This window comes from Lates calcarifer, unplaced genomic scaffold (genome assembly GCF_001640805.2).
Source record: "Lates calcarifer isolate ASB-BC8 unplaced genomic scaffold, TLL_Latcal_v3 _unitig_4977_quiver_959, whole genome shotgun sequence".
Lineage (NCBI taxonomy): Eukaryota > Metazoa > Chordata > Actinopteri > Centropomidae > Lates > Lates calcarifer.
Genome location: NW_026117215.1, coordinates 1 through 23,545, shown reverse-complemented (window position 1 = coordinate 23,545; position 23,545 = coordinate 1). Strand labels below are relative to the sequence as shown.

Below are 23,545 nucleotides of genomic sequence, written 5' to 3'. Positions count from 1 at the left end.
CTATAATTTAAAAAATAAAAATAAAAACTCAATTTATCTACAAGTTGGAGCAGAAATCAGCAGTGAGTGAACTTTATTGTATTTTTCTGCAGCAGCTCAGTTGTTCGTTACTGTTACTTTGCAGGAGAGTTTTATGGAAAGAGAACTTGCGAACAGTATCACTGGTAGTTACAAATGTAAAAAAATGTGGCGGTTTTAATATTTATAAAAAGAAAAGGAGAAAATAAAAGATCACTTTGTGCTCTTGTGAACAGTGAACAGTTTATTGTAATTCACTTTGTAATGGTAGATGTCACCGTTCTCGTCTCAGGTCGTTCCTGGACTTGACATGAGCTCAGTAGAAACTAAAATAAAACGTCACGACAGTCGGTGAAAAGATGAACATGTCTCAAGTTTATTTATGTACAGATGTTCAGATGAAATGATGGAGTCAAGTACAGAGGCATTTAGATTTCTGACAAAACTTCAGAAAAGTAAGACTGACAACTGGAGTATTTTGTCTTGGAGCAGTAACCCAAAGAAAAATCTGGACTAAGTCACTGAAGGAAAAAACAAGAACATGCTCAAAGATTGAGACTGTAAAATATGTACACTTCTACAATCCTGACAGTTAAGCTGTGCATATTTCATAGAGTAGACTTCGACTTAAAAGCTTTGATTACTTTCAGTATTTATGAAAAAAGTATCTCCATTCAAATTCCTCCTAAATAAATAATCAGTTTCAAACATACAATAACTCCAATCTCAAGCCACAGACAAATTTAAAAGAAAAAAACTGATACACACCTTATCTAAATCACAAATTGTTTAGTAGTACCACCAAAACAAACAGTGCATCGTTATTACTCACAACATTAAACCATCTTTTTTATCTACTGGATCCCAGAATTTAAAAAAGAAACACTTCCATGTTTCCACCGGCCCCATTGCTTTTCTTATAAACGATTTGTTTTCCTGCCAAAGAAGAGAAACTCTCACCGTCCACAGCCTACAGCCGCTGGCGAGAGCTTCTCAACCTGGTTTTACTACGGTTTTAAATCACACAAATAAAGTGAACTTACTATTAAACAAAACTCAGTTAATACAGAAAATAAAACTTTCAGCTGCCGTAGATCTCAAAGGCCAATTTCAAAGACAAAGCAGTTTTACTTTGTGATGTTTAGTGACGACCCATGGGAAAATGATTCACCCGCTAGAATAAAATATCAAATCGTAAAAACCAGTAAAAACTTTTTCTTTGCAACTTGAAATACTGAAGTCTCGTCAGATGTTGTCGTGACTGAACACCAGAAGAAATCAAAAGAACCAGGATGTTATTTGGGCACGGGTGAGTGGACAAGACACGTCCTCACAATTTATTAGCAGATTGGTCACAAGAAGAAAAAAAAAGCAACACGTTTACAGAGAGATTGAAACGGAAAGGGATGAAAAAAAGACAGCCAACGTGGGAACAGAAATATTCACGTATAAACTGATGTGTAAATATGTCACATTTCTGTACAGTGGCCAACCCTTTCAAACAAGTACATGAGTACACAAGGATGCAGTAAAGTAGTACATAAGTATGCAGGTGTTTGTCAGCTCCTCTGTATTGCATGCATTCTGTATTCTACTGAACCAAGGTGCTTCTGCGTGCAGACTGATTTTCAACGCCTGCGTCAAAACTATGAGGGACTTCACAAGGCTGCACTTGTGGTGCCGGATCACACCACCATGTGCATGCAAACACACACACACGTGACACATTCATACAGATACGCACACACACACACACACACACACAAACACACATACACATTCCCCCCTCTTTGTCACTCGAAAAAAAACTAAACAAAACACAACTCCGCCCCACGCCAGTACATCTTTCCCCAGAATGAGGGAATAAATTAGCTCCATAAAATGCTTCTTTATAAAAGAAAAATAGATATTTATATAACTGTACACCTTAACTATACAGCATAAAGACAGGGAGCACGGTAAGAAGGGAAATTATCTCCAGAAATAAGACAGATTCTGGCTCTAGCACCCTTATCCCTCCAACGCATGCGCTGCTCTTCTCCTTTTCTTGCAGGAGACGGAGCATCCCTCGCTCTGCCCAACAAGGCCAGTTCTCCAGAGACCGGCAGGACTTTACAACGAGTCTCCTGTGGTCCATCCATTCATCCATCCTCAAGTTTTCTGTGTCCAGGGCTGGATGAATGAGCTGGGCGCAGGGAAAGCGCCGTCTCTCTCTCGGTTTGATACTCTCTGAATCGGACCAGTTCTGCCTAGTGCTGGTCTCGTCTGATCCGCCCCGCGGCTCCGTCGTCAGTAGCTCTACTACAGTTCAGTCCACTCGGTGGGAAGGGAAACACCCAGGATCCTTCACGGGACCCTTTGACATGGAAACCCTCTGCTTCTCAGCCAGAGTCTGAGTCGCTTGTGTCTGAGGATGAGGAGGAAGAGGACGATGAAGAGGAGTCTGAGGAAGAGCTACTGGCGCTGAGACGTGACGGCTGGGTGTTGGTCTCGGTTGCAGGTTTCTCTGCTGAAGAAAGGAAACGCAGACAGTCAGTCAGGTGGTGCATATTCAGGATCGACTTTGATTTATGTCAAATAATCAAACAAACGTTTAATCTTTTAATATCACTACAACAGAGAGAGGCCTTGTTACTTCTGAACATCTGGATAATTAAACCATTGGAGGTATGGAGGACTTACGTTTGGTCTTAGGAGGCTTCTTTCCAGAGTTGAGCTGACCGCTGACGTCCATCAGCCTTCTCTCCAGCTCCATTTGTTTCTCCAGAGCGAGCTCTTCCCGGGTTTTGCCAGCACTGTTCTTTTTACTCGCTGCATGCAAACAGATAAGTAACGACATCAATAAGATGAGGGCACTGCACTACATAATTAAAGATTGATAGCTTTTTTTAAAACTGAATATTTAAGCCACTGCTTAGCTGAAAATCGTGTTCTTATGCTCAATTTTTCCTCAAAGAGTTATTAAAAATATCTGTTTTACACTGATCCCTTTGATCTCAACCCCTCGTTCTACTAACCATATGGCTTTCGAGGTTTCTTCCTCAGACACGTCATGACGTATCTCTCCAGCTCCCGCAGCGTCGATGGCTTCAGCGTCTCAAAGTCGATCTCGATCTCCTCGGGGTTGGTGTCTCGGAGCGAGGGCTCGCGGGACTGGATGATGTAAACAACGCGGCCCAGCTTCTCACCGGGCAGCTTGTTGATGTCCAGGCTGAGCTGACGCTTCTCGTCGTACGACATGGGCGCCGTGTCCTCCTCTTCATCGGAGTCAAAATGACTCACTATGGGGTCGTGGACCGGCTGAGGCACGTTAAACATCATGGTGCTCTTCTTGGCTCTGATGGAAGACAGAAGAAATGGAGAGATTGTTAAAAGACGACAGGAATGATCCGCACTAACCATGCACCACATATTTCCAGTTCCAACATTGTCCAGTAGGTGTCAGTACTCACTTGCTCTTGTTGTTTTTCTTGCTCGGGGCCTTCTTTATCGGTATCACAGGACAGGCCACAGGTCTGTTGGTCTTTGCTTTCGGAGTTTTGGTGATTTTGGGGGCCTTGGCTGGTTTGACAGGTGGTAGCTCCTCCTCTATCCTCCGATGCTTTTCTTTTTCTACCTTTTTCTTCTTTTTCTTGTCCTTCTTCTCTTTCTTCTTCTTGGGTTTGACGATGGGGCCCTGGGAGAGAGCAGTGAGCTGCTCGTGCACGGCTTTCAGCTGAGGGGAGACAGACGTGTTATAGAGGAAAAGGTAAACCAAAAACACCAGATCTTGTAAAAATTTGAAGTCTGGTTTCCTGCTGTGATGTGTGTGTCTGTACAATGAGGTACAAACCTGTTCCTGCAGTTCTGCGAGCCGGTTTGCCCTCTCCTCCTCGGAGTCGGAGCTGGGGCTGCTCTCACTCTCCTCACTTTCACTGCTGAGCTCACTCTCAGACGAGGACGAGGAGGACGAGGAGGAAGATGAGGAGCTGGGTGGTGCTGGAGGTTCATCTGGCATCTTAGCGAAGCAGAACTCAAAGACGTCCTGAAAATGGAGAAAACAGTGAGTGAGTGAACCGGTAACAAAACAAGAGCAGTGATGGTTTGAGGCAGAGGACAGTGAAGGACAGAGGAGAAAGAAGCAGCAGAAGTGAACTGTGTTCATGCAAAAAATACAATGATTACAAAATAAGTACATTACCTGGAGTTTTCTGGCCATGGCCACCACATCATGATCAGGGGGGTTGTACTTGTAGCAGTTGGAGAACATCAGTCTAACATCAGCAGAGAACTGCTGAGCATCACGGTACTCTCTGCTGTCCATCTTCCTCTGAAGACAAGAAGAGAGAAGAAGATATTTTAATCAAAAACTGCACAGTTGGTGTGTCTGCCCCATGGTCTGATGTTTTCAGGAACTTGGCACATTAAAAAAGGGTTAAACTCCATCAGAATATACAGTAAGATTAATTGCTTATTCTTTCCATCTAACTTCCATCTTTTAAATATTTCAAACCATTTATTCACAGTGCAGCCTGTAAGGAGGCCATGTGGTAACGACACGCCACAGCATTGACCTGTTTTCCTTCTACACCTGCTCCCTTTGTGCAGAGAGATGTGAAAACAGATCCTGTGTGTGCAGTCCTGAGGTAAGTACCTTGATGGTGCTGAGGTCCATGGGCTGTTTGATGATGTCATGGTAATCGTGAAGACCGAGGGATGTGGCATCGACAGGCTTGTAGAAAGGCCAGGCGTACGCGGCGTGCTTCTTTGACAACAGTTCCTTCAGGACTCCATTGCAGTAGCGCAGCTGAGGACTCAGCTTGCTGCGGCGCACCGGAGGAGGCAGTATGGAATCTGGTAAATCCTTCTTGGGTGGCTTGATGGGTCGCCCGCTCACTCCTCTCCTGCTCACTGCTCCTGATTTGGTGCCCATCATTACTGTTCCTCTGCCCATGCCCATACCCATTCCCATTCCCATCCCCATCCCCATTCCCAATCCCATCCCCATGCCCTGGCTGATACTGAGGCCTTGGTTCATCCCCAGGCTGGAGTTGTGGTCCACCCCAAGAGAAGTCAGGGTGAGGGGAGAGTTGTGCCCACCACCCATCCCCAGGCTGATGCCACTGACGCCCATGGTGCTCATGATGGGCATGGCTACAGTGGTAGGAGTGGTTGTGTCCGCTTTCCTCTTCACGCCTTTTTTCTGTGATTGAAGAGAAGGAGGAGGGTGGGTTAGATAAGGGTGTTAAGTCTGTGGTCTTCATGAATTTTATTCAAAATATGGTCATATTTCATCTACAAAAGTACAGATTATCAAGCGTTAAACATTACCTTAGCAGTGGGCTGTGTGGGAGGCAGACTTGTGATGGTAGGGATGCTTTGTTCACTAGGAAGCACAGGGGGTAAGCTCTTGCTCACAAGTGTCTGTGGAGGGGTGGAGAGGATGGAGTCGGGGGTTTCTGGGGTTGGGGGTGAGTACGCTGACTGGGACACAGCTGGGACCTGATGAGCTGTGGTCACTCCTCCAGAGACTGGGTGAGAGAGGAGGAAGATAGAAGAAGAGGGAGCGGAGGGAGGCACAGGCAGAATAAGTAAATATTCAGTGAACTGATCTGTACTCATAAAGGTGTGCATGTGTTTTTGAAAGGTTGTGAAGTATGATGGCTGCAGACTATAGCTGTATTATGCTACTCACAGCCGGTGCTCATCTCTATCTTACCTCTGCCTTTTCTACCAGGTTTGCCTGGTTTGCTCCGTGGAGGGGGAGGGGGCAACTCTAACTCCTCCTGGGGCATCTGAGCCACTTTCTGCAGGAATGCCTTCTCCAGAGACTGGGCCATCAGAACTATGTCATCTGTAGGCTGCAGAGTAAAGATACAAACAATCAAGTAACAAATAAAAGCTGCCCCGGTCCTTATGAACATTTTAAAATGATAGCTTCACATTTTACATTTGAACTTTTAATGTTTAAAATAACTCATCTGTCACTAGCTTCAGATGATTTCCAGGGGAATTCATTTATTTCAAGACCGTTTCTTTTCACTTACCTTATTATAAATGTAGCAATTAGTAAACATGGTGTTGAAGTCCTGCATGCACTCGCTGGCACTGCGGTAGTAGTTATTTTCTAATCTCTTCTTAATAGTGCCCATGTCCATGGGATTTTTGATGATCTTATGGTAATCCTAGAGGAAGACAGAGACACTTACAGGTCAAAAAAGGGGTCACTATATCCCAAAATTACTTTTTAAGACAGATAAGACTCAAAGGCATCCAAAGCTGAACAGATAACCTCCCTGAGTCCATACCAAATAGATTTAAACACTGTACTATTAGCCTGTGGTTGGTGGGACTGGTGTTTATTTTCCCACAATAGATTCTCCTTCAGTTTGTTTATTATGGTAAGATTAAACCTAACTTGGTTGGGGGTGGGGGGTATAACAGATGCAAGCTATAATAAATCTAGATAGTATCTGCTGAAATCGATGGTGAGATTTTGCCTCTCCCTCTAACCCTGAGTAATGTTGACACTGAAGCATTTCATTTGGTGGAAATGAAGCTGTTTATGTGAAAAATGTTTCCTTCTCTACACAGGAGGAGGGTAACGTCTAGTTTCCTAAAATTCACACTCACAGGCAGGTTGAGCTTGACTGCGTCTACAGGTTCATGGAAGGGCCAGGCAAAGTGGTGCCTCCACAAAGACTTGAGCAGGACTTTCTGTAGGAACTGAAGTTGGTTGGTCATCCTCCCCAGTCGGGTGGGGTCTTTCACCGGGGGTTGCGGGGGTCCCGAGGGGGTCATCTGACTGAGGGGAGGCATCCCAGGACTCTCAAAGCCCTCATAGAGCAGCGAGGGTTTTCGGATGCGCTTTCCAGCTGTGCCAGAACCCTGGTCCATCGGTGTGACTCCCATTATGCCAACCTCAACCCCGACATGGGAGCTGTAGGGAGCACAGTTGAAAAACCAATGAGCTCTTTAGCTAATGTGTTGGTAAGAAAATATAGATATTTACTAGTCTCTAATCCTTATGATTTTTGTTTTTACTTTTCCCCAGGTGAGACTAATATGCAGTCCTGATGTCAAGTTTTATGACAGAGCACATTATATTTACTTTTTGACATGGTTTCACTTTCTTCTGTCTTTGCAAACAGAAAATATCTGATCCAGATGAACTGAGAAGGTTCTTCCCTGTTCTGGCAGAAACATCCATGTCTAATATCTCTCCCATAAATCCTAGGATTAATGTTAAAACCAATTATCTTACTGTGTCATCCTACTGTAACTGTATTGTCATGTTGACATACACTGTATGTGATCCTATCAAATGCAATTAATCCTGCTTACCCCGCTGCACACTCACAAGCACAGTATAGTGTAAATCCCCTTCACAAGGCATACGCAAGTCAGTCACACGACCTATACATTACTCAGAAAGCATACATCAGACTGACTTGGAATGTACTGCCAAATCAGCATTCCCGGCATTGGAAGAACAGGCGCAACTACCACTTCCTCCTCTCTAGGTCGACATCACTAGACTATAGACAGAACCCTCAATTCCCTGTAGAAAAAAACTGCTCTCCCAAAGGATTGTGGGTGGAGTTTCAACCGCCATGGAACAGTAATGACCGGACTATTCTAGAGGTTCCCAACAGAAATACCCATAACATGCCCAGAAATGTACAATTAAGACCAAAACTTGTTTTGTACCCGCCATTCTGACATGCTAATGATCTCAGTTGTAAAGTTAAACACCCAGCAGTGTAGTACACAGCCACTTGTCACATGATCAGTATCACTAAGGCTTTGCTGGCCACTGCAACCTTTAGAGTTTAAAGTCTGTTTCCACAGGGCAAGAAAGCAAGTCATGTCTATATAGACTGAGCCAGGTGCTGCTGCTGGCCTTTATCACTGCTCTGTAACCTGGAATGTGGCTACACATCTGCAGAGGGAGTTCCTGCTTACGGTTAGTTAGCAGTGTTAAGTCAAAAACATGTCCAACATCTCTACAGTTACCTGGTCTTTGTTAAAGAGAGAGCAAACACTTTTCCTAAAACCTAGGAAGATTGTGTCTTTAAAAACACTGTTGACCCGACTTACCATTATTTTTAAAACCACCAACATCACTTCCTAGTGTTGTTCTGTTGGTCCCTCCTCATATGTTTCATTATGTTCACAGGTGCAAACACCAACAACACTCTCACCTCCCCCCAAGACAAGCTGCACTCAGCCACAAGCCACCAAGTCAACAGTGACACTGAGACTGTGCAACTTAAACTTCCTAGTATGCACTCATTCACTATTATGAAAGGAGTGTTGCTGTCCAGCAATGCTAAACTTTCTAAAGCTTAAGTCCAGTTTACTTTTCCATCTTGCCACAGATGCTCTGATGACTGGTTACTTGCCAGTAGTGGCATGAAATTTTGTCAACAACACACAGTATAATGTATCACTGAAATTATAAATTAGTGCACTAATCTTTACTTAAGTGCAGTTGTCAACAGCACAAACTCACCCTCTCTGGTGGCCTACTAATTACAAAACAAGGGCAAACAGGGGCATTTAGGGTCATCCGCTGGAAAACCTTTTCCCATCGAAACAGTAAAACTACATGTTGTCCAGTTGTTTGCATTGGCAGATATTGCACACCCCCCTTTAAATCTAAAAAGATCTAAAAACCAAACGTTCATCTTCATGTTATTTTAAGTGACCTTGAAGCAACTGATGAACAGTATTACAGTGTTTGCATCATGCTGTGGATTACAGATCCCATCTATTACCTCTACCCCAGGTCTTAAGAGAATGTTGACCCACCCACCTCATTTTTACCCATGCATACTGATCGAGGCACAGTGACAGTGAAACTTAGCTTGTCACTGCATAACAGTGGTTAATATAGGTAGTATGTAAACAGGGCTATAAGCAAGAAATTTTAAGAAAACTGTCTATTTGTATCGTTTGTTAAAGCAAGCCATTTTTGAATGATACAACTTTTGGAAACACATTTGACAGTTAGTGTACTTTATTATTAAAAATGAAAGTATCATGTACATAACATTAACACCACTAAACAAAAACAAGTTAACTGTAAATTAAAGAAAAACTGGTTAAAGTAATAGGAGGAATGGGTGCCCAAGGAAAAACATTAACATTAACTGATACTGAGGTACAATGTAGTTACGTTATGAGTTAATTAAGCCATAAAGAGCCTTTACTGCTATTAAAGCTGCTGCCCAGCTTGGGTTGAGTGACATTGAGCGCTGTAACCAGGCAACCGATTGAAACACCCAACAGAAATTGGTAGGCTAAACCCAAAAGGGGACCATGAAATTTTCACACTGACCAATCTGATTACAGACAGACAACTCAACTTGTCTTGGTCACAAATGATAGATCAGTGCACACTGATGGGGCAACTGGCAAAGGTTTGCAGCGTTAGCCCTACCGCTACACTGCAATGCCGTCTTACCGGTAATCACAACAACCCCTGACCGTCACATGGCTACAATAACAAACCGGCGAAACAAGCAGAGATACCGGCGCGACCGCGCTCCCCGGTGTATTTAGCGCAGTAATTTTATAATACTATATAACAGCTAACAGCTCGCGCACGATTATAATCTTGTACGCCATCAACGTATGATAGCATTATTTAAAAAAATCTAACTGTACAGCTGCAGTACATTGAATCAGGCAGTTCAGATCATAACATAACAATGCACACCGATTTCGAGACGCAAAGATCGGCCACTGCCATACACAGGAAGGCTTCTGTCTGTGAAGCTAATGCTAGCAATGCTAGCACCAACTGCCAGGCAGCGGGAGAGAGCGGCCAACGGCAGAGGCGCTCCGAAGATGGCGCCGGCGTAGCGCGATCAACAGTCGCAGCTTGTTACAACCCACAAACACATTTTACAACATTTTAATTCCTCAATAAGAATTTCGCTCCTAATTCCTTTAACGACGTGACAAACTTCTTCCTGTAGCACATTCAGTGTCCATTTCTCTTCCATTCGTAACACAGCAAACACAGGCTGCCAGTAACGATACTTTGAAAAAAAAATTCATGAGAAATGATTAAAATATTCCCTCTGATGGAAAGCTGAGAGTCAATTTTACCGGTAGATACCTGTCAAGGGGCGGGTTAACAGCCATATCCATCAGGATGGATCCGGATTGTATTTTTAGCTAGACTCAAACCAGGATCCGTCTCTGTTCGTCAGTTTTCTCCGCTCCCCGCCACGGCGAACTCCCTCTACACTGCTTCGTTGAAATGGCGACGATGCGACTACACCCGTTCCTTTATAGACCGACTATTCGCCCTATTGGATAGACTGTCTCAGAATGTCCACGCCCTCTGAGTTTCTATTGGGTGTTTATGATGTCCGTCAAAGTCACCACACCCCTATATGCTAGAGCTTCACTGACAGTCTTTCGGACCAACCTATTCGCAAGTTTGAGCTGTCCGTCAAGGAAATTGCACAATACTATTGGCTCAGTCTGTTCAGTGTTACAGAAACGCTGCCTGTAACTGGCTCCTCGTGTGATCCTGTACAAAATGGAAGGGCACTGAAGCCACCTTCCTCCTTATCATATTACATTACGTCAACGTGTGCAAAGCGACGGCGGAGATTGGTCGATACAATTCCAACGCGGGCTTCCAGGGTAAATACCAAGAAGCCGATTGGCTCTTCCACTGGGTCACGCGTACCCCTCAAGAGCCAAGAGCCTCTCCCCACGAGCTCTCTGCTTACCAGAATATCCGCATTTCTGTCTTTGAGAAGAGACACACAGCCGCCATCTTTAAGTACAGTGAAAACGAGTGTTACAATCGAATAATTTACAATGATTAAGACAAACATATATAAAAACACTTAAAAACGCTACATATTTTGCTCACAAACACAACTGAAGTGAACAACCTTATCTCCTGCTGAAAAAGGCCACAATTTGTGAACACACAGTAAGTCAAACAAGGCCTCCATGGCTTACAAACATAAAAGTAGTACAAGAACACCGTTTACAATTTTAACTGAATGTGTTAACTGTGAAGCTGTAGTTTCCATGTACTTCAACCAACAACAGAAGGCCACACCTAGTAAGAGCCATAAGAACCAACCAGCCACTGAATGACACAGCAGTTTTCCTCACTGACCTGAAACCACGTTTGATCAAACTCAATGCTGCTTTTGCCCAACCAACTGAACATACCACACTAATTAAAGCTAAAGGAAATCACAAAGACAATTCATCTTATATGGGTTTGAAAACATACTATATAAATAAATACTATACCTGACCTTTGAGGCTTTACTAAAGAGTCATTAAACCAAAGTTGTCTGTGAAAACTCATACAATTACCAACCAAATAGATCTTTGAGAACTCTAATCTTCAAAAACGACAAACTAGAAATTCAACAAAGGCACAAAATGGTTACCTAACCACATGCGCCCATCCCCCACACCAAGGTTACAAATACCCTACAATGTCACTCAAATAAACAGTGGAAATAACACTAAACCCTTTCACTATCAGGTATTAATTTACCTAAAATTTGATAATTAACGCTATAAACATTAGATAGAATGCGGTTCCAAAAATAAAGTTAAATTACCCAAAAGAAAAATACATAAACATTTTTCAAAGTATGACATGAAAAACCCTGAATTTAAAATAAACACAAATGTCGACTGGTAAATCCCAAAATAAAGCGAAACCTTTCTTGAATTAATCTTCTTGTCTTCCACCTCGATACTCTTTAACCAACACATTTCCCTCCAACATGTCCGCCTTCTTCCCCCATTCCCTGCGCAGGGTGGGGGAGGGGAGTCATGTGATGAAATACGCCCGAGCGCATTGTTCATCAAACTTGAACACGTGGCAATACACAAAAAACCCGCAGTAAAACACATCCACGGCGCGTCCTTTCTCATAAAAACGTCCCCTCAGTTCCCACATGGCGTGATTTGTACCGAGTTTCAGGCTCAGATGTGGGAATAAAGTTGGAAAAATATCCGAACAAAGAGCATACTTTCCGCTGAATTTGGCTCGCTCCGATTGGCCAAGCTTGACCACGTGACGAAAACGACTTTAGTACTATTGATTGCGCTATTTCCCAAACTTCCTATAATATAACAATAATCCTTTTACAGTCGAAATAATCCTTCAAGGTTCACGTTTCTCAGTTTGTCTCAAACGGTTCACTAATACCTATTTTCTCCAGATGACGACTGCAGTCGATCCAGTATGTTGTGCAACGCGAGGTTTGCGCATGCGCCCCTCCCTTGAAGACGCATTGCCTTGCAGTTTCACTGAGAGGACAAGAGGCTGATCTAAGAGCAGTTAGGTTTAGTAGTTAGGCGTTTTTTTTCATGTGTTGAATGCGGAGATGCAGCATTTCCCTGGAAAGGAGGTGGGATTCAGCTCCAGACGAAATGACGAGCATTGGTTTACTGGTTAAATCAAGAAGAAGGAGATATAAACACACAGGCCTCAGGTTTTGTGCTTCATGCTGACCACTGGATTTCTATCTATCTATCTAAGCAGTATTATTTTAAAGATCATCCAGCCCACTTGACATTTAGAAAAAAAACCTTTATGCTTTTCTAAACTGGTATAATTGGATTTGCATCATTATGGCATGTGCATATACAGATAAACTTACCTTGGCCAAACACATAACTCTCAGAAAGTTGTTTAGAATTAAGACTGATGTCAGAATAAAAGAAGCCAAAGTTCATTAATACACACAGGGTATGCAGTGGGATGGCAGCCATGAAGAAAATACAGTAACAGTGAGATGTGTTTACAGGTGATGTTGGAAATCTCAGCACATATTTCTGATAAAGCTGATGTAATCACAAAATGTGCACTCAAGATACTTTTATCTCAGTAACTGATTTTTTTTTAGACAGCAGCTCATTAGGGCCTTGAATCTGCCCATTAACCCTCTCAAAATTTAAAATCAAAATGACAATTCAAATAACCAGTTACTAAAAATACTGAGCCCAGAATCTGGGTCATATTTATCTTTTAATTCACTTTAAAATGGTGAATAAGTTTCACCATTAAGACTGGGCCACTGAGACCATTTGTACAAATATATGTGATGGTTGTGTTTTCACCTAAGAATGAGACTTGTCTGAGACACATTTCCAACCTTGTTACTTTAAAGTTATTGTGCAACAACTGGCTTTCATTAGCAGGAGACACATTAGTTTAAGCCACATCTATCGTACCTAAACTCAAGCACATTTAAGTTGGTTTTGTTCTTTAATTTCATTTTTCTGAATGGGGAAGCTCTTGAACATGTCTCTGAAAATGTTGTGCCCATATGTAAACCTGTGCTCTTTAATATCAGTTCATGTTCCCAGAGTCTGATTTAAAATGAAAGGAGACTGTGTGTTTGCAGTCTTTGAGGGAATACTTTTCCTTTCACTATTAGATCATCTATTTCTGTCATCACTCTTTTCACCATTACAGAGAAAATCAGTAAAAAGGCTGAATAAGACGTCATTGTTCCTAAAAAGGGGAGATCAAGAGTAAGAGTGAGTCATACATCAGTGATCATTCACTGATCTGTAACAAGGTAAAACCCACATTATGTTGTGTTTTGTTTGTCGCTGTATTTTTGTGGGGAGTCAGGCTCTGACCTGAACATCCAGCAGCAGCCATGTAGGCCGGGAAACTGGAAGGAAGGAGGGGTTGGTGGATTACATCAGAATCAGCCTCCTCTGACTCATCAGCTCTCTCTCACACACACACACTCCCCCTCCGTCTCCCTCTCTCTGTTTTTCTCAGCACTTGGCTGCATCAGCTCGTCACATGACAACAATCAGCCCAGAAATGGTTGCCAAGGAAGCTCTCTCCCTCACAACGCCTCGGCCCTGACTCATAGGTGGCCAGTTTTACAAAACTACAGTAAACTGGTTCAGGACTGAGCAAAACTCCTGGATCAAAGATTATTTTTATGCTGTTTGCATAAATAGACTGTAACAAAATAAACATATTCTGAATGTTACGTATTGTGTGTGACTGTCGTGTTTGAATAACTCTGCTTATCTATGACTCTGCCTCAGTTCATTCATGTTTTCTTCCTGTGGCTGGTCAGCCTTCCTTAGCAACATCAGTCTCTTTAACAACTGATGCAGAAGAACACAGCACATGTAAGGTTCCTGTTGAGTAGTGCTGTCCTCTCGTGAACATCACACTCTCTCTGAAAAGTTGTCAATTGTAAGCATTCAGACTTTCATGCCACCCACACATACACTTTGTCAACAGTGCTACTCACAGCATCCCTGCTCATGAACTGTTCTGTATATAAAATCACAGTGTTTGGCTTTAAGTCACTGATCTTTCCATTCCCAGCTATTTTCATTTGCATCCCACTGTGTTACAAAGCCTGTATTCAAAAACACTCCAGTGTATGTTTTCTTTTGTGCTAATGCTACAAATGTCTTTAACTTAGTTTTTCCTCTTTGTTGATACAGTAACATTGAGTTTTCTCAGAAAACACACACTCCCAGAAAACAGCAGCTTTATGTGTTTTTGTGATTCTTATCCAATGAGCATGACAGGATCAGGAGTGCATTAATAGCATGAATGGCCCTAACTAGTACCAAACAAAAAAGCATGTATTATTATTACTTAAATCAGAAACAGTAACAGTGCTTCATATCCTGTTATGTTACACTAAAGACAACAGCACTCTCTCATACAGGTGATTGTGTTTTAGGAACAGGTTTGGTTGCTGATTGTTTGCTTCCTTTTATAAAGTGGACAAATGTTGTGTGACGTGACATTTCATTTGTTGCACTGTAAATCAAAGATGGGCATTTATGTGCAAAGAACAACAATGGGTTCAGTTGTCTTAGACTGTTGGACTCATAACATGGATTGATAAGATGACGATGAACAACACTATTTTCTTCATACTGTAAAAGTGGTGTATCTTACTGGGAAAGGTTATTTTTTATGTTGTTTACATGCATCACACTTTCATCTAATTTTCAAACGTTGCTTGTCTTCAGTCAATATAGAAATAGAGCAGAGATCCAATTGAAAACCAAAGCTCATGGGCACACACAGTTCAAAGAAAAAAAAAAAATACTCAGTTTTTTAGCACCAGTAATCCAAGACAAATTCCTTGTATGTTTACCTGGCAATAAAGTCTGATTCTGAAGGTAACTATCCAAATCTAGGACAACAATTGCTTAATTATGTAGTCATGCAAAGTGAGTTGTAAATGTGTGAACCTGAGCAAGGACACTTCATTATACTCTCAAAAAAGGGAGCAGGGACTCAGAGGTGAATGATTTCCACAGACAGACTTTCTCTGCAAGCAGAGTGAGAGCGAGAGCAAATCTGTAAAGTAAAAATGTTCCCACTGCTCTGACCAGTGTATTATGGATATATAATGTGTTTTCTAATGTGATTGCATTTATTGTAGCAACTCTGCACCTCACAAACCACCTACTAGACAGGAAATGCTGGTACAGATAAAATCAACAAAGATGATCACTGACATGAAATAAGATTAACATGCTTCCTAATCCTCTATGAGTAATCTCTTTGGTAGCATATGTCTCTGGGCCTTTGTAGTTTTATTACAAGGGTGTAGCCATTCTGTTTGTTTACTGCTACAGGAGAAGAGTGACGTGTACTCAGCCGGACAAACTGCTGGGCTCAGGTGTGAAAGTCTGGCTTTTTGTTCCATTGTCTCTCATGTTTATCTCCTCCACAGACAGATGTGCAAAACCATCACATCAGGGACCTTTAAAAGTCTAAGTGCTGTCACTTATAGAAAGACCCATATCCAAAATGGTTCATTCATTCTAACATCAAATAGCTGCACATTTTGCTTAATACTCAGATAAAGTAATAAACTAGAACTGCATTTAAGTCTGAGGGAAGCCACTAACTTAATTTGATGATTGGATTTTCTCATCTGTGTAATCACTTACAGAGATAAGAGTAAAATTTTAGATTTTTAGGCTGGTTGGAGATTTATTTCTGTCCTGCCATTAAAGACATGAAATAAAATGAAAGCTACAAGTCAGTGTCAACATGAATGAAGTTACTGTACCTGTGTGTCATGTCTGTTGACTGGATCAGCCAGTGTCAAATACGACTTCCCAGAAAGATTGGAAACCTTGTCCTGGAATTAAGATTGCTTTTAATGAAGGATGATCTTCTGTTTGGGGATTAGTCTCATTTGTAACAGCACGAGGAAAGAAGATCTGTCCAGATGGTATAGATTAGGGGTTACATTCTGTTAACTGTCTAAGAGCCTTTTAAAAAAAAAAAAAAAAACACATTTCTTACTTTCAGTCAAGGCTAGGTGAGTGAGATCCAAAACTGTTTTACCAGGCTGGACTAGTGTTATATTGTGCCATCTACCGACCATTTCAGGTCACTACCTTTCAGGGTATTGAAATATAGTGTTATGTCGCCATCTAGTGGCCACCAAGTTGAACAAACGATTTACAATAAATGACATGCGCGGTTCGTTTCCAGTTACCTGTAACGTTAGAGATCAGTGAGAAAATGTCACATGCAGCTTTATTGTAGATAAGTGGCAGTGCTCGAGGTGCATGAGCCTCTGACATGTAGCAACCAAACCTCCCCTTGTCATATACAGTCAACAAGTTCAAATAACTGAAGCAAGACAGACGTGGTTCCGAAAGAAAACTAATTTATTGATTAATGAATGACTGGAAGTGTTCTGTGGAAGGAATGGAAATTCTGAAAATTAATCAGAGCTTTATGAAGCTTTAGCAAAAGATTTTAGTTACTTTATATTTGACAACGTTATTTATCTTATCTTTAAAAAGAACTTCCAGTACAGTAATGCAAAATTACTATAGGGAAGGGAAGAAGTGGGCACCCACCACACATATGCACACAGCAACTGGCAATCACAGCAAATAGGTGTAAAATATGTCCCAGTGCTCTATCCACTACAGTCAGTGAAGGGAACCACACTAAAGTGCCTAGCCCCCACCAAGGCCAGCAAACAGCTCCACTAAAGGGGGGGGGGGGGGGGGGGGGGGGGGATAATAATAATACAGCAAACCAAAAGGCAAAACAGCAGCTGAAAACCTAAAATACAAGAAACGCATGTTAACAAGTTTAACATTGTAATAATTTTTCAAGTGTTAGTCATAGGCTGCTGACAAATGAGGATAACCCATACCTTGCCATAAAAGCACACTGGCTAATCAACCTTCAGGGATCGACACAGACACCAGTATGACCAGGCAAACCAGCAAAACAAGAGACAGAAGACCCAGGCAGGAAAACAAGTACAATTCAATTGCAAAGTTCTTCAAAAACATTAAACATCCTTAAACTTTTAACAATCTTTTAAAGGCTTCACCTACCACAGAGTGAGAAGGACCATGGGGCAACCTGGAGGCAGAGAAAGCAAAGAGAGTCCATGTTCCCACAGGTGCTTTAAATACCCTCCAACTAATTAGGGGGGCCAGACCTAGGAGGAGCTGAGGGTTCTCTGGGGGTATGTTCACAGGAATGCATGTTCACATGCAACCTGAACAGTGTTCCTAATACATATATATATATATATATATATATATATATATATATATATATATATATATATATATATATATATATATATATATATATATATATATTTATATATATTTACTACTAGTTCAACTGGCAATTGTACATGTAAAAGTACTCCTCAGTTATACCACCATGTGGGCCAATACAATATGAAATTATGAATGAAAACATGACTGGTAAAATTACAGCTCAAAATTACATAAAATGTTACAAAAACTAAACAGGACATGTTAAATGGATTTTGTCCCCAACAGATTAAAAAGGGATTTTTAATGGTCAGAACCAAAAGTAAAACCTGACTGTTGTTTTAAGACAAACTTAAAAATTGTGAATCTATCCTTTAAAATATTCTGGAAGACATTCTGGTCTAATGTAAGGTTATACTGTAGTTAAAGTCACAGTTAGCTATAATTTAACATAAAACAAACACAGCCTGGGTGATTCCACATGGCTCTAAATTGATCATAGATATTACTGGATAAAATAATTTCTTATTTTGTCCCACTTGAGGGCACTCGAGATCTATCGTTTATATCTTTTGCCAAGACTTATGCCAGTCGGTTTACAGTGGCTGGTTCACCAGACTGAGACGGAGTTACAGGAAATCACATGGTTGCCTGGTTTTGCCTGAGATACGCACATGGGGTGCTGTTGTTCTTCCTGATGCTCTTCATCTCTCTGTTTTAAGTAAATTATGTCACTCTCCCACCCACCATACTGCACTGAAACTGACATCATGGGAATCTGTCCGACCTGGTTTCAGTACAGTTTTATGGTAATAAGAGAGACCGGTCCTGTAGCCGAAAATCAAACGCTTCAATCCCTTCAACCTGCCAGTTTAGGAGTTCACACACAAGATAACAAAGTCTCTGCATTTTGATTCCCCTGCTAAAATATACAGATCTTACACAATATGTCCAGTGACTGATGCATCCAAAAATAAATCACAATCAACCAGTGTAACTCCCACTATGTCACTATGTTAATTCCTTTTTTGGTGGGTTCTGCTGTGCATTCATGTGGCCCTGTTGTCACATATATGTCTGTGGTTTCCTGTTAATCTATAGATACCACAAGAGCTCATAGAACACAAAATCTATACCAACCAAGAACTGAAACCCTGCTACATAACAAATCTGATTATAACCACCTCTTAAACCAATGTGGTTTGTGTCGTTGGCAGTTTTCAGCACAGTTGTTTTCATGTTTTCTTTTGCAGGACTGTTTTGTGGTTCCCACCAGATGTCAGTCCGAGAGCAACGTTTCTATCCTCTGCTGGAGAATCCCCTAACTTTAGCCTATCTGCCAGGCAGGGTTTCCAAGAAATCACATGGCTGTTGATAAAAGTGCCAAACACAGCCAACCGCGGCGCTGTTACACTGCTCAGGGTTGGTGTGTGTTTCTGTTTGTCCAATTCATTTGACTTTTGTTCTGAAGCCGGGACTTCCCTCCACTGATCATGTGGTGTGTGTTCATTACCATCAACTTGGGAAATCACACATTAACTGCTTGATGCCTCGTTAGTAATCTCTAAAAACTCTTGCTGTATTTAACGTTGCCAATTGTCACACTCCCCAGGGGAAGTTAGGGGATTCACAAAATAACAGTGGGGGTTTACCTGGCTATAAAACAATACAATACTCTCCCTGGCTCAGTTTAATGCCTGCACAGTGGTTTTATCTGGCTACTATTACCACAAGTAAAACAGTATATCCATAACAGCGTCATGTGACACTCCCAGATCAGACATATTAATTCAGTAATAACTCATTTTTCATACATCAGTCACACAAACTGAGGTGAGGAGAAGCTGCATCAGTGTCAGTTTTGTTGCTTCAGTTTCTTTATTACTTTTGGTTTAGAGAGAACAGAAGCAAGTTTTATGTTACAGTGAAGCTAATCTGTCAAGTGACTCATTTTCTCTCACTTCTGAAAGACTTTAATTTTGGGATCAAGCAGGATCTGTACAGTTATAATAATCCTCTGTCTGTTACTTTACCAACCATTTTAAGTGTTCAAACTATGTAACAGGCTTACAGACCTAATACAGGGATGGCTATTTTCATGACTTGTTTATTAAAGCAACAATAGGAGACCTGTGTAGGCGACCTGGTCCTTTGGCACTGGTAAAACCTGTTTTGAAACAATTAAGGCCTGGTAGAGGGAGATGATACCTTGCAATTGAAACAACAGGTTTACTAGAAAACTCTCCATCAACAGCCACTCGCTGGCAGCCCATCTGACAGCCTGTGTGGCAGATATAGTGTATCAAACCAAATACTGACGCTGAAAAATCAACAAAAGCTGCAAACCTAAAAGGAGAGAGACAAAACCAGAACACAGTTCAGTCACAAGACCTTGGGCTTGGCTTCGGTTTGGCTGAGTCAGACGGCCACTGCCCAAACAATTAAGAAAGAAAGTGAAAGAAAAAGATAAGGGACTTTCCAGCTCGGCTGCGTGGTGAAGTGGTATGGTGCAGAACTGGTTAGGCAAAAGCTTCTCGGCACATACGCAAATACAAAGACACACACACACTCACACACAGGAATATATATAGAGTATATTTTAGTGCACACTCAGGTTTGAGGATGCATGAGGGTGACTCTTTTCTGTCACATCACAGTGACAGATCCAATCCACAGATTCACTGTATCATCTTTGATTTGTCTTGATAGTGCAGGTTTTGTGTGCACGCACGCTGTCAGACATTTTGTGTTGAGGTGTAGCCTAAGATGGCGGCAGCTTTGCATTTCCACTTTAAGCCCTGCTGCCTTATTGACCCGCAGGCAGCACACCATGCTGATGGGAAGCAGCCAAGTTTTCTGATGAGTCACTGTGCCCGAAACCTTGTGTCTACAAACTGTCCGGCGTTTTTAGAACAATGAAAAAATGTTTGTTTTTTACACCGGACCACCACACATCTTATTTGGTTCATCCAGATAATGTGAAAAAAGTTTTGATAAGTTCCAACAGGAAACAGACCAACTTCCAGTCATAGAGCAGCATGCAATACTTCAGTTCATGTTGAAACAGCAACGTGCAACCAATGTGGTGCAGCATAATACTGCAAGCAAAGGTTGTGTTGAAAACAAACTTTAACTTAACACACTTAAAACATGTTGAAAAATAACACATAAAGCTGTTTTAGTGTGAATGATGCTGTTTCCTCCTGCAGGTTGGGTTTACATGTAAACACAAGCACCTATAATTACAGTAGATTTAAAAAAGAGACAAAATGACACATATGTTCCTGAACCTGTCTCAGGATACTTTAAGTTCTAAAAGTCATGCAGGCGTTGAAATGCAGGAGAAGCGAATATCTGATCTGTTTGAAACACGTGACTTTCCGCCACCATTTTGTGGATGAAGAGGAGTCTTGACAAAATGGCAGCGAAACAGTCCTGATTGATGTCGATAGAGGGGGTTGGTGTTTTGATTTGGTGCTACTTGATCGTTTCACTCTACCTTTGGTGTTTTATGACACACATCACCAGGCAACTTTCCAAACCATCTCAGTCATAAAAACAACACACACAGATTGGTAGTCAGGGACTTTCCAGGTCAGCGCAGACAATAAAACTCAACCCTGACCTGCTGTGTTTTAATGCACTGCATCAGCTTCAAACCCAGAAATACAACACACACTGATTATATGATCAGAAAAACTCAAAGGCCTCAGACAACAGGTTATAACAAACTCATAATTAACATGTTTGATAATACTTGAGTCATTTTAGTTATTTTTTAAATCTATCTAATCTGTGTTCCTTTATTTTGAAGTAGTTTTTCTTATTATTGCATCTATATAGTGACATTTAGAAAATGCTTTAATGATTATCTCATTTACTTTTATTTTTTATTTTTACTGTGTATGGAACAAATCTGATCACGTTGGCCAAACCCTGCATTCTCCATGTTTATTCACATTTTTTAATTTATGTCTGTATGAATGTGTGAATGTATTTGGTTTCAGACTTTATGAATATTTGACATAAAGCCAAACAAACACATTCAGATAAAGTTTGTCCTGGCAGGAGTCAAATGAGGCCACTGAGTATGATCCAAAATTATGTTGTTGATCAACCTTTTATTTGGAACAGACCAATAAAGCAACCTTTGACCACTCTGATCATAAATTAAAGTTATGGTGTCAGCTGTGTGTCATCATGTCAAATCTTTTCACATTCACAGAATACAAGGAAATGGAAAATGTTATAGCAGATTTATATCCATTAGAAAAGTAATTTGATTCATTTACAACGCCTGATGTGATTAGAACAGTCTGCAAAATAAATAATAGATGTGTAACACTAACAGAGTTGTAAAGGTGCATTTTTAAAGTACAGAAAACGTCTAAAAAATGCGAATTATTTTTCAATATTTACACAAAAAAATTTGACTTAAATATTTACAGTAATTCCAACTTGTTATCACACATCTTCATCAGGTTAGCTGCTGTTGAACTGAAACAGAATTATCTCACATCAAACTGCAGCATTTACACAGTGACAGTAGTTTTTCATTGCACCGAGTTTCCCTCAGTGAAAAGCTTCTCCACCAGTTTGTAGTAGCTCCCCTTCATGTTCATCAGTTCCTGGTGAGTCCCTTTCTCCTCAACTCTGCCACCACCAATCACAACAATCTGATCTGCCTTCTCAACGGTCTTCAGCTTGTGAGCGATGACCAGAAGCGTCTGGTTGGGACAGCTAGCCAGGGCCTGCTGGACCTGTGAAGAGTCAGTCACAGAAATATTTAGTTTTATTATTATTATCCACATGGTATGACTCTCTTTTCAGATGAACACAGAGCTAATGGATGTCAGAGGAAGCATTTAGATATATCTTATAATATGTAAAATGAATGATATATGAAGGAATAAAAAAACTAAACAGAACTATGCAGTTGAAAGATGGTATGCTGAGGATATACTGGACAATACAGTGTTAGAAGTTGCAGTATATTGTACCTTATTTTCACTCTCAGTGTCCAGAGAGCTGGTTATTTCGTCCAGAATGAGGACCTGTGGTTGTCTGACCAGAGCTCGAGCGATGGCGATCTGCTGCTTCTCGCTCTTGGACAACTGGCCGCCTCCTTCACCCACCTCTGAGAAATTAACCACATTATAACATCAGAACAGGCTGATGTGAAAGGTTTAAAATAAAAAAACAATTTGATGCAGTGAGGAATATTCAGTCTTCACTGTGCACAAATTTCATCTCCATCAAATAACAATGTTTAAAATAAATAAACACAAAGTTGTTCTTTCTCTCCAAATGATATTTTCTTTATAATTCCTTCTGCAGGCATTCAGCGGTGTTCACCTGTGTCGTAGCCTTTCTCCAGCTGCCTGATGAAGTCGTGGGCGTAGGCTTTGCGTGCTGCTTCCTGGATCTCATCCAATGAGCAGTCAGGAAGCCCGTAGGCGATGTTGTCTCTAATGGTGCCAGAGAAGAGCACTGGGTCCTGGCTCACCACTGCGACCTGTTAACACACTCTCATCAGCTCGACTGTTTAACACATTATAAAGTAAAATTCACACTAAATCAGATGTATAACTCACATCTCAGAACACACTTCATTTTCTGAATTTTACTTTTTTGTTAAAGGTCAAAGGTGATGAGTGATGGATGAGTGCTTAATGCTCTCTAAAATTGTTGATGTTGTATTCACAAAAATAAACCAATTTAAACACAAGATAAAACGTTTTCCAAGACAGGAGCTTCATCACCATCAGAAAAAAATACTGCTGACTAATGACCTTCTTGTGGAGGAACTGGTGGTCGTAGGATTTCAGCGTTCATTGTCCAGTAGGATCTCTCCTCCTGTGGCTCGTAGAATCGCTCCAGCAGACTCACACAGGTGCTTTTTCCTTCTCCAGACGGACCCACCAGGGCCGTCATCTGACCCGGCTTCAGCTCCAAGGAAAAATCCTGAATCAAGGAGATAGCAATGGTATTA

At 41.3% G+C, this 23,545-nt stretch overlaps 2 protein-coding genes and 1 long non-coding RNA gene across 5 annotated transcripts; all 3 read right to left on the bottom strand.

The window, feature by feature from the left end:
- Positions 1-370: 370 nt before the first annotated feature.
- On the bottom strand, positions 371-12,309 carry brd2a (bromodomain containing 2a). 3 transcript variants are annotated; one of them, XM_018660648.2, is made up of 12 exons: positions 12,209-12,309; positions 6,631-6,937; positions 6,045-6,182; positions 5,717-5,858; positions 5,329-5,528; positions 4,652-5,200; positions 4,199-4,327; positions 3,851-4,042; positions 3,471-3,733; positions 3,036-3,355; positions 2,701-2,829; positions 371-2,527 (listed from the first exon to the last, which is right to left on the bottom strand). In XM_018660648.2, exons 1-12 carry the CDS (start codon positions 12,292-12,294, stop codon positions 2,400-2,402), a joined length of 2,583 nt encoding a protein of 860 aa, XP_018516164.1. In that variant the 5' UTR covers positions 12,295-12,309; the 3' UTR covers positions 371-2,399. The 3 variants fall into 3 exon arrangements, with proteins under 3 accessions (XP_018516164.1, XP_018516165.1, XP_018516166.1); XM_018660649.2 differs by lacking the exon at positions 12,209-12,309 and adding an exon at positions 10,127-12,202; XM_018660650.2 differs by lacking the exon at positions 12,209-12,309 and adding an exon at positions 11,716-12,202.
- A 4,739-nt stretch (positions 12,310-17,048) lies between these two features.
- On the bottom strand, positions 17,049-17,418 carry LOC108872788 (uncharacterized). Its single transcript, XR_001959277.2, has 3 exons — positions 17,380-17,418; positions 17,193-17,222; positions 17,049-17,098 (listed from the first exon to the last, which is right to left on the bottom strand). It is a non-coding gene; the product is annotated as an uncharacterized LOC108872788 (long non-coding RNA).
- A 4,335-nt stretch (positions 17,419-21,753) lies between these two features.
- On the bottom strand, positions 21,754-23,519 carry LOC108872787 (ABC-type oligopeptide transporter ABCB9-like). The gene is given in 6 exon segments (XM_018660646.2): positions 21,754-22,313; positions 22,554-22,690; positions 22,909-23,068; positions 23,346-23,383; positions 23,386-23,409; positions 23,412-23,519. Coding segments are annotated over 6 exon segments (642 nt in total). The 5' UTR covers positions 23,488-23,519; the 3' UTR covers positions 21,754-22,106.
- Between the last annotated feature and the right edge of the window lie 26 nt (positions 23,520-23,545).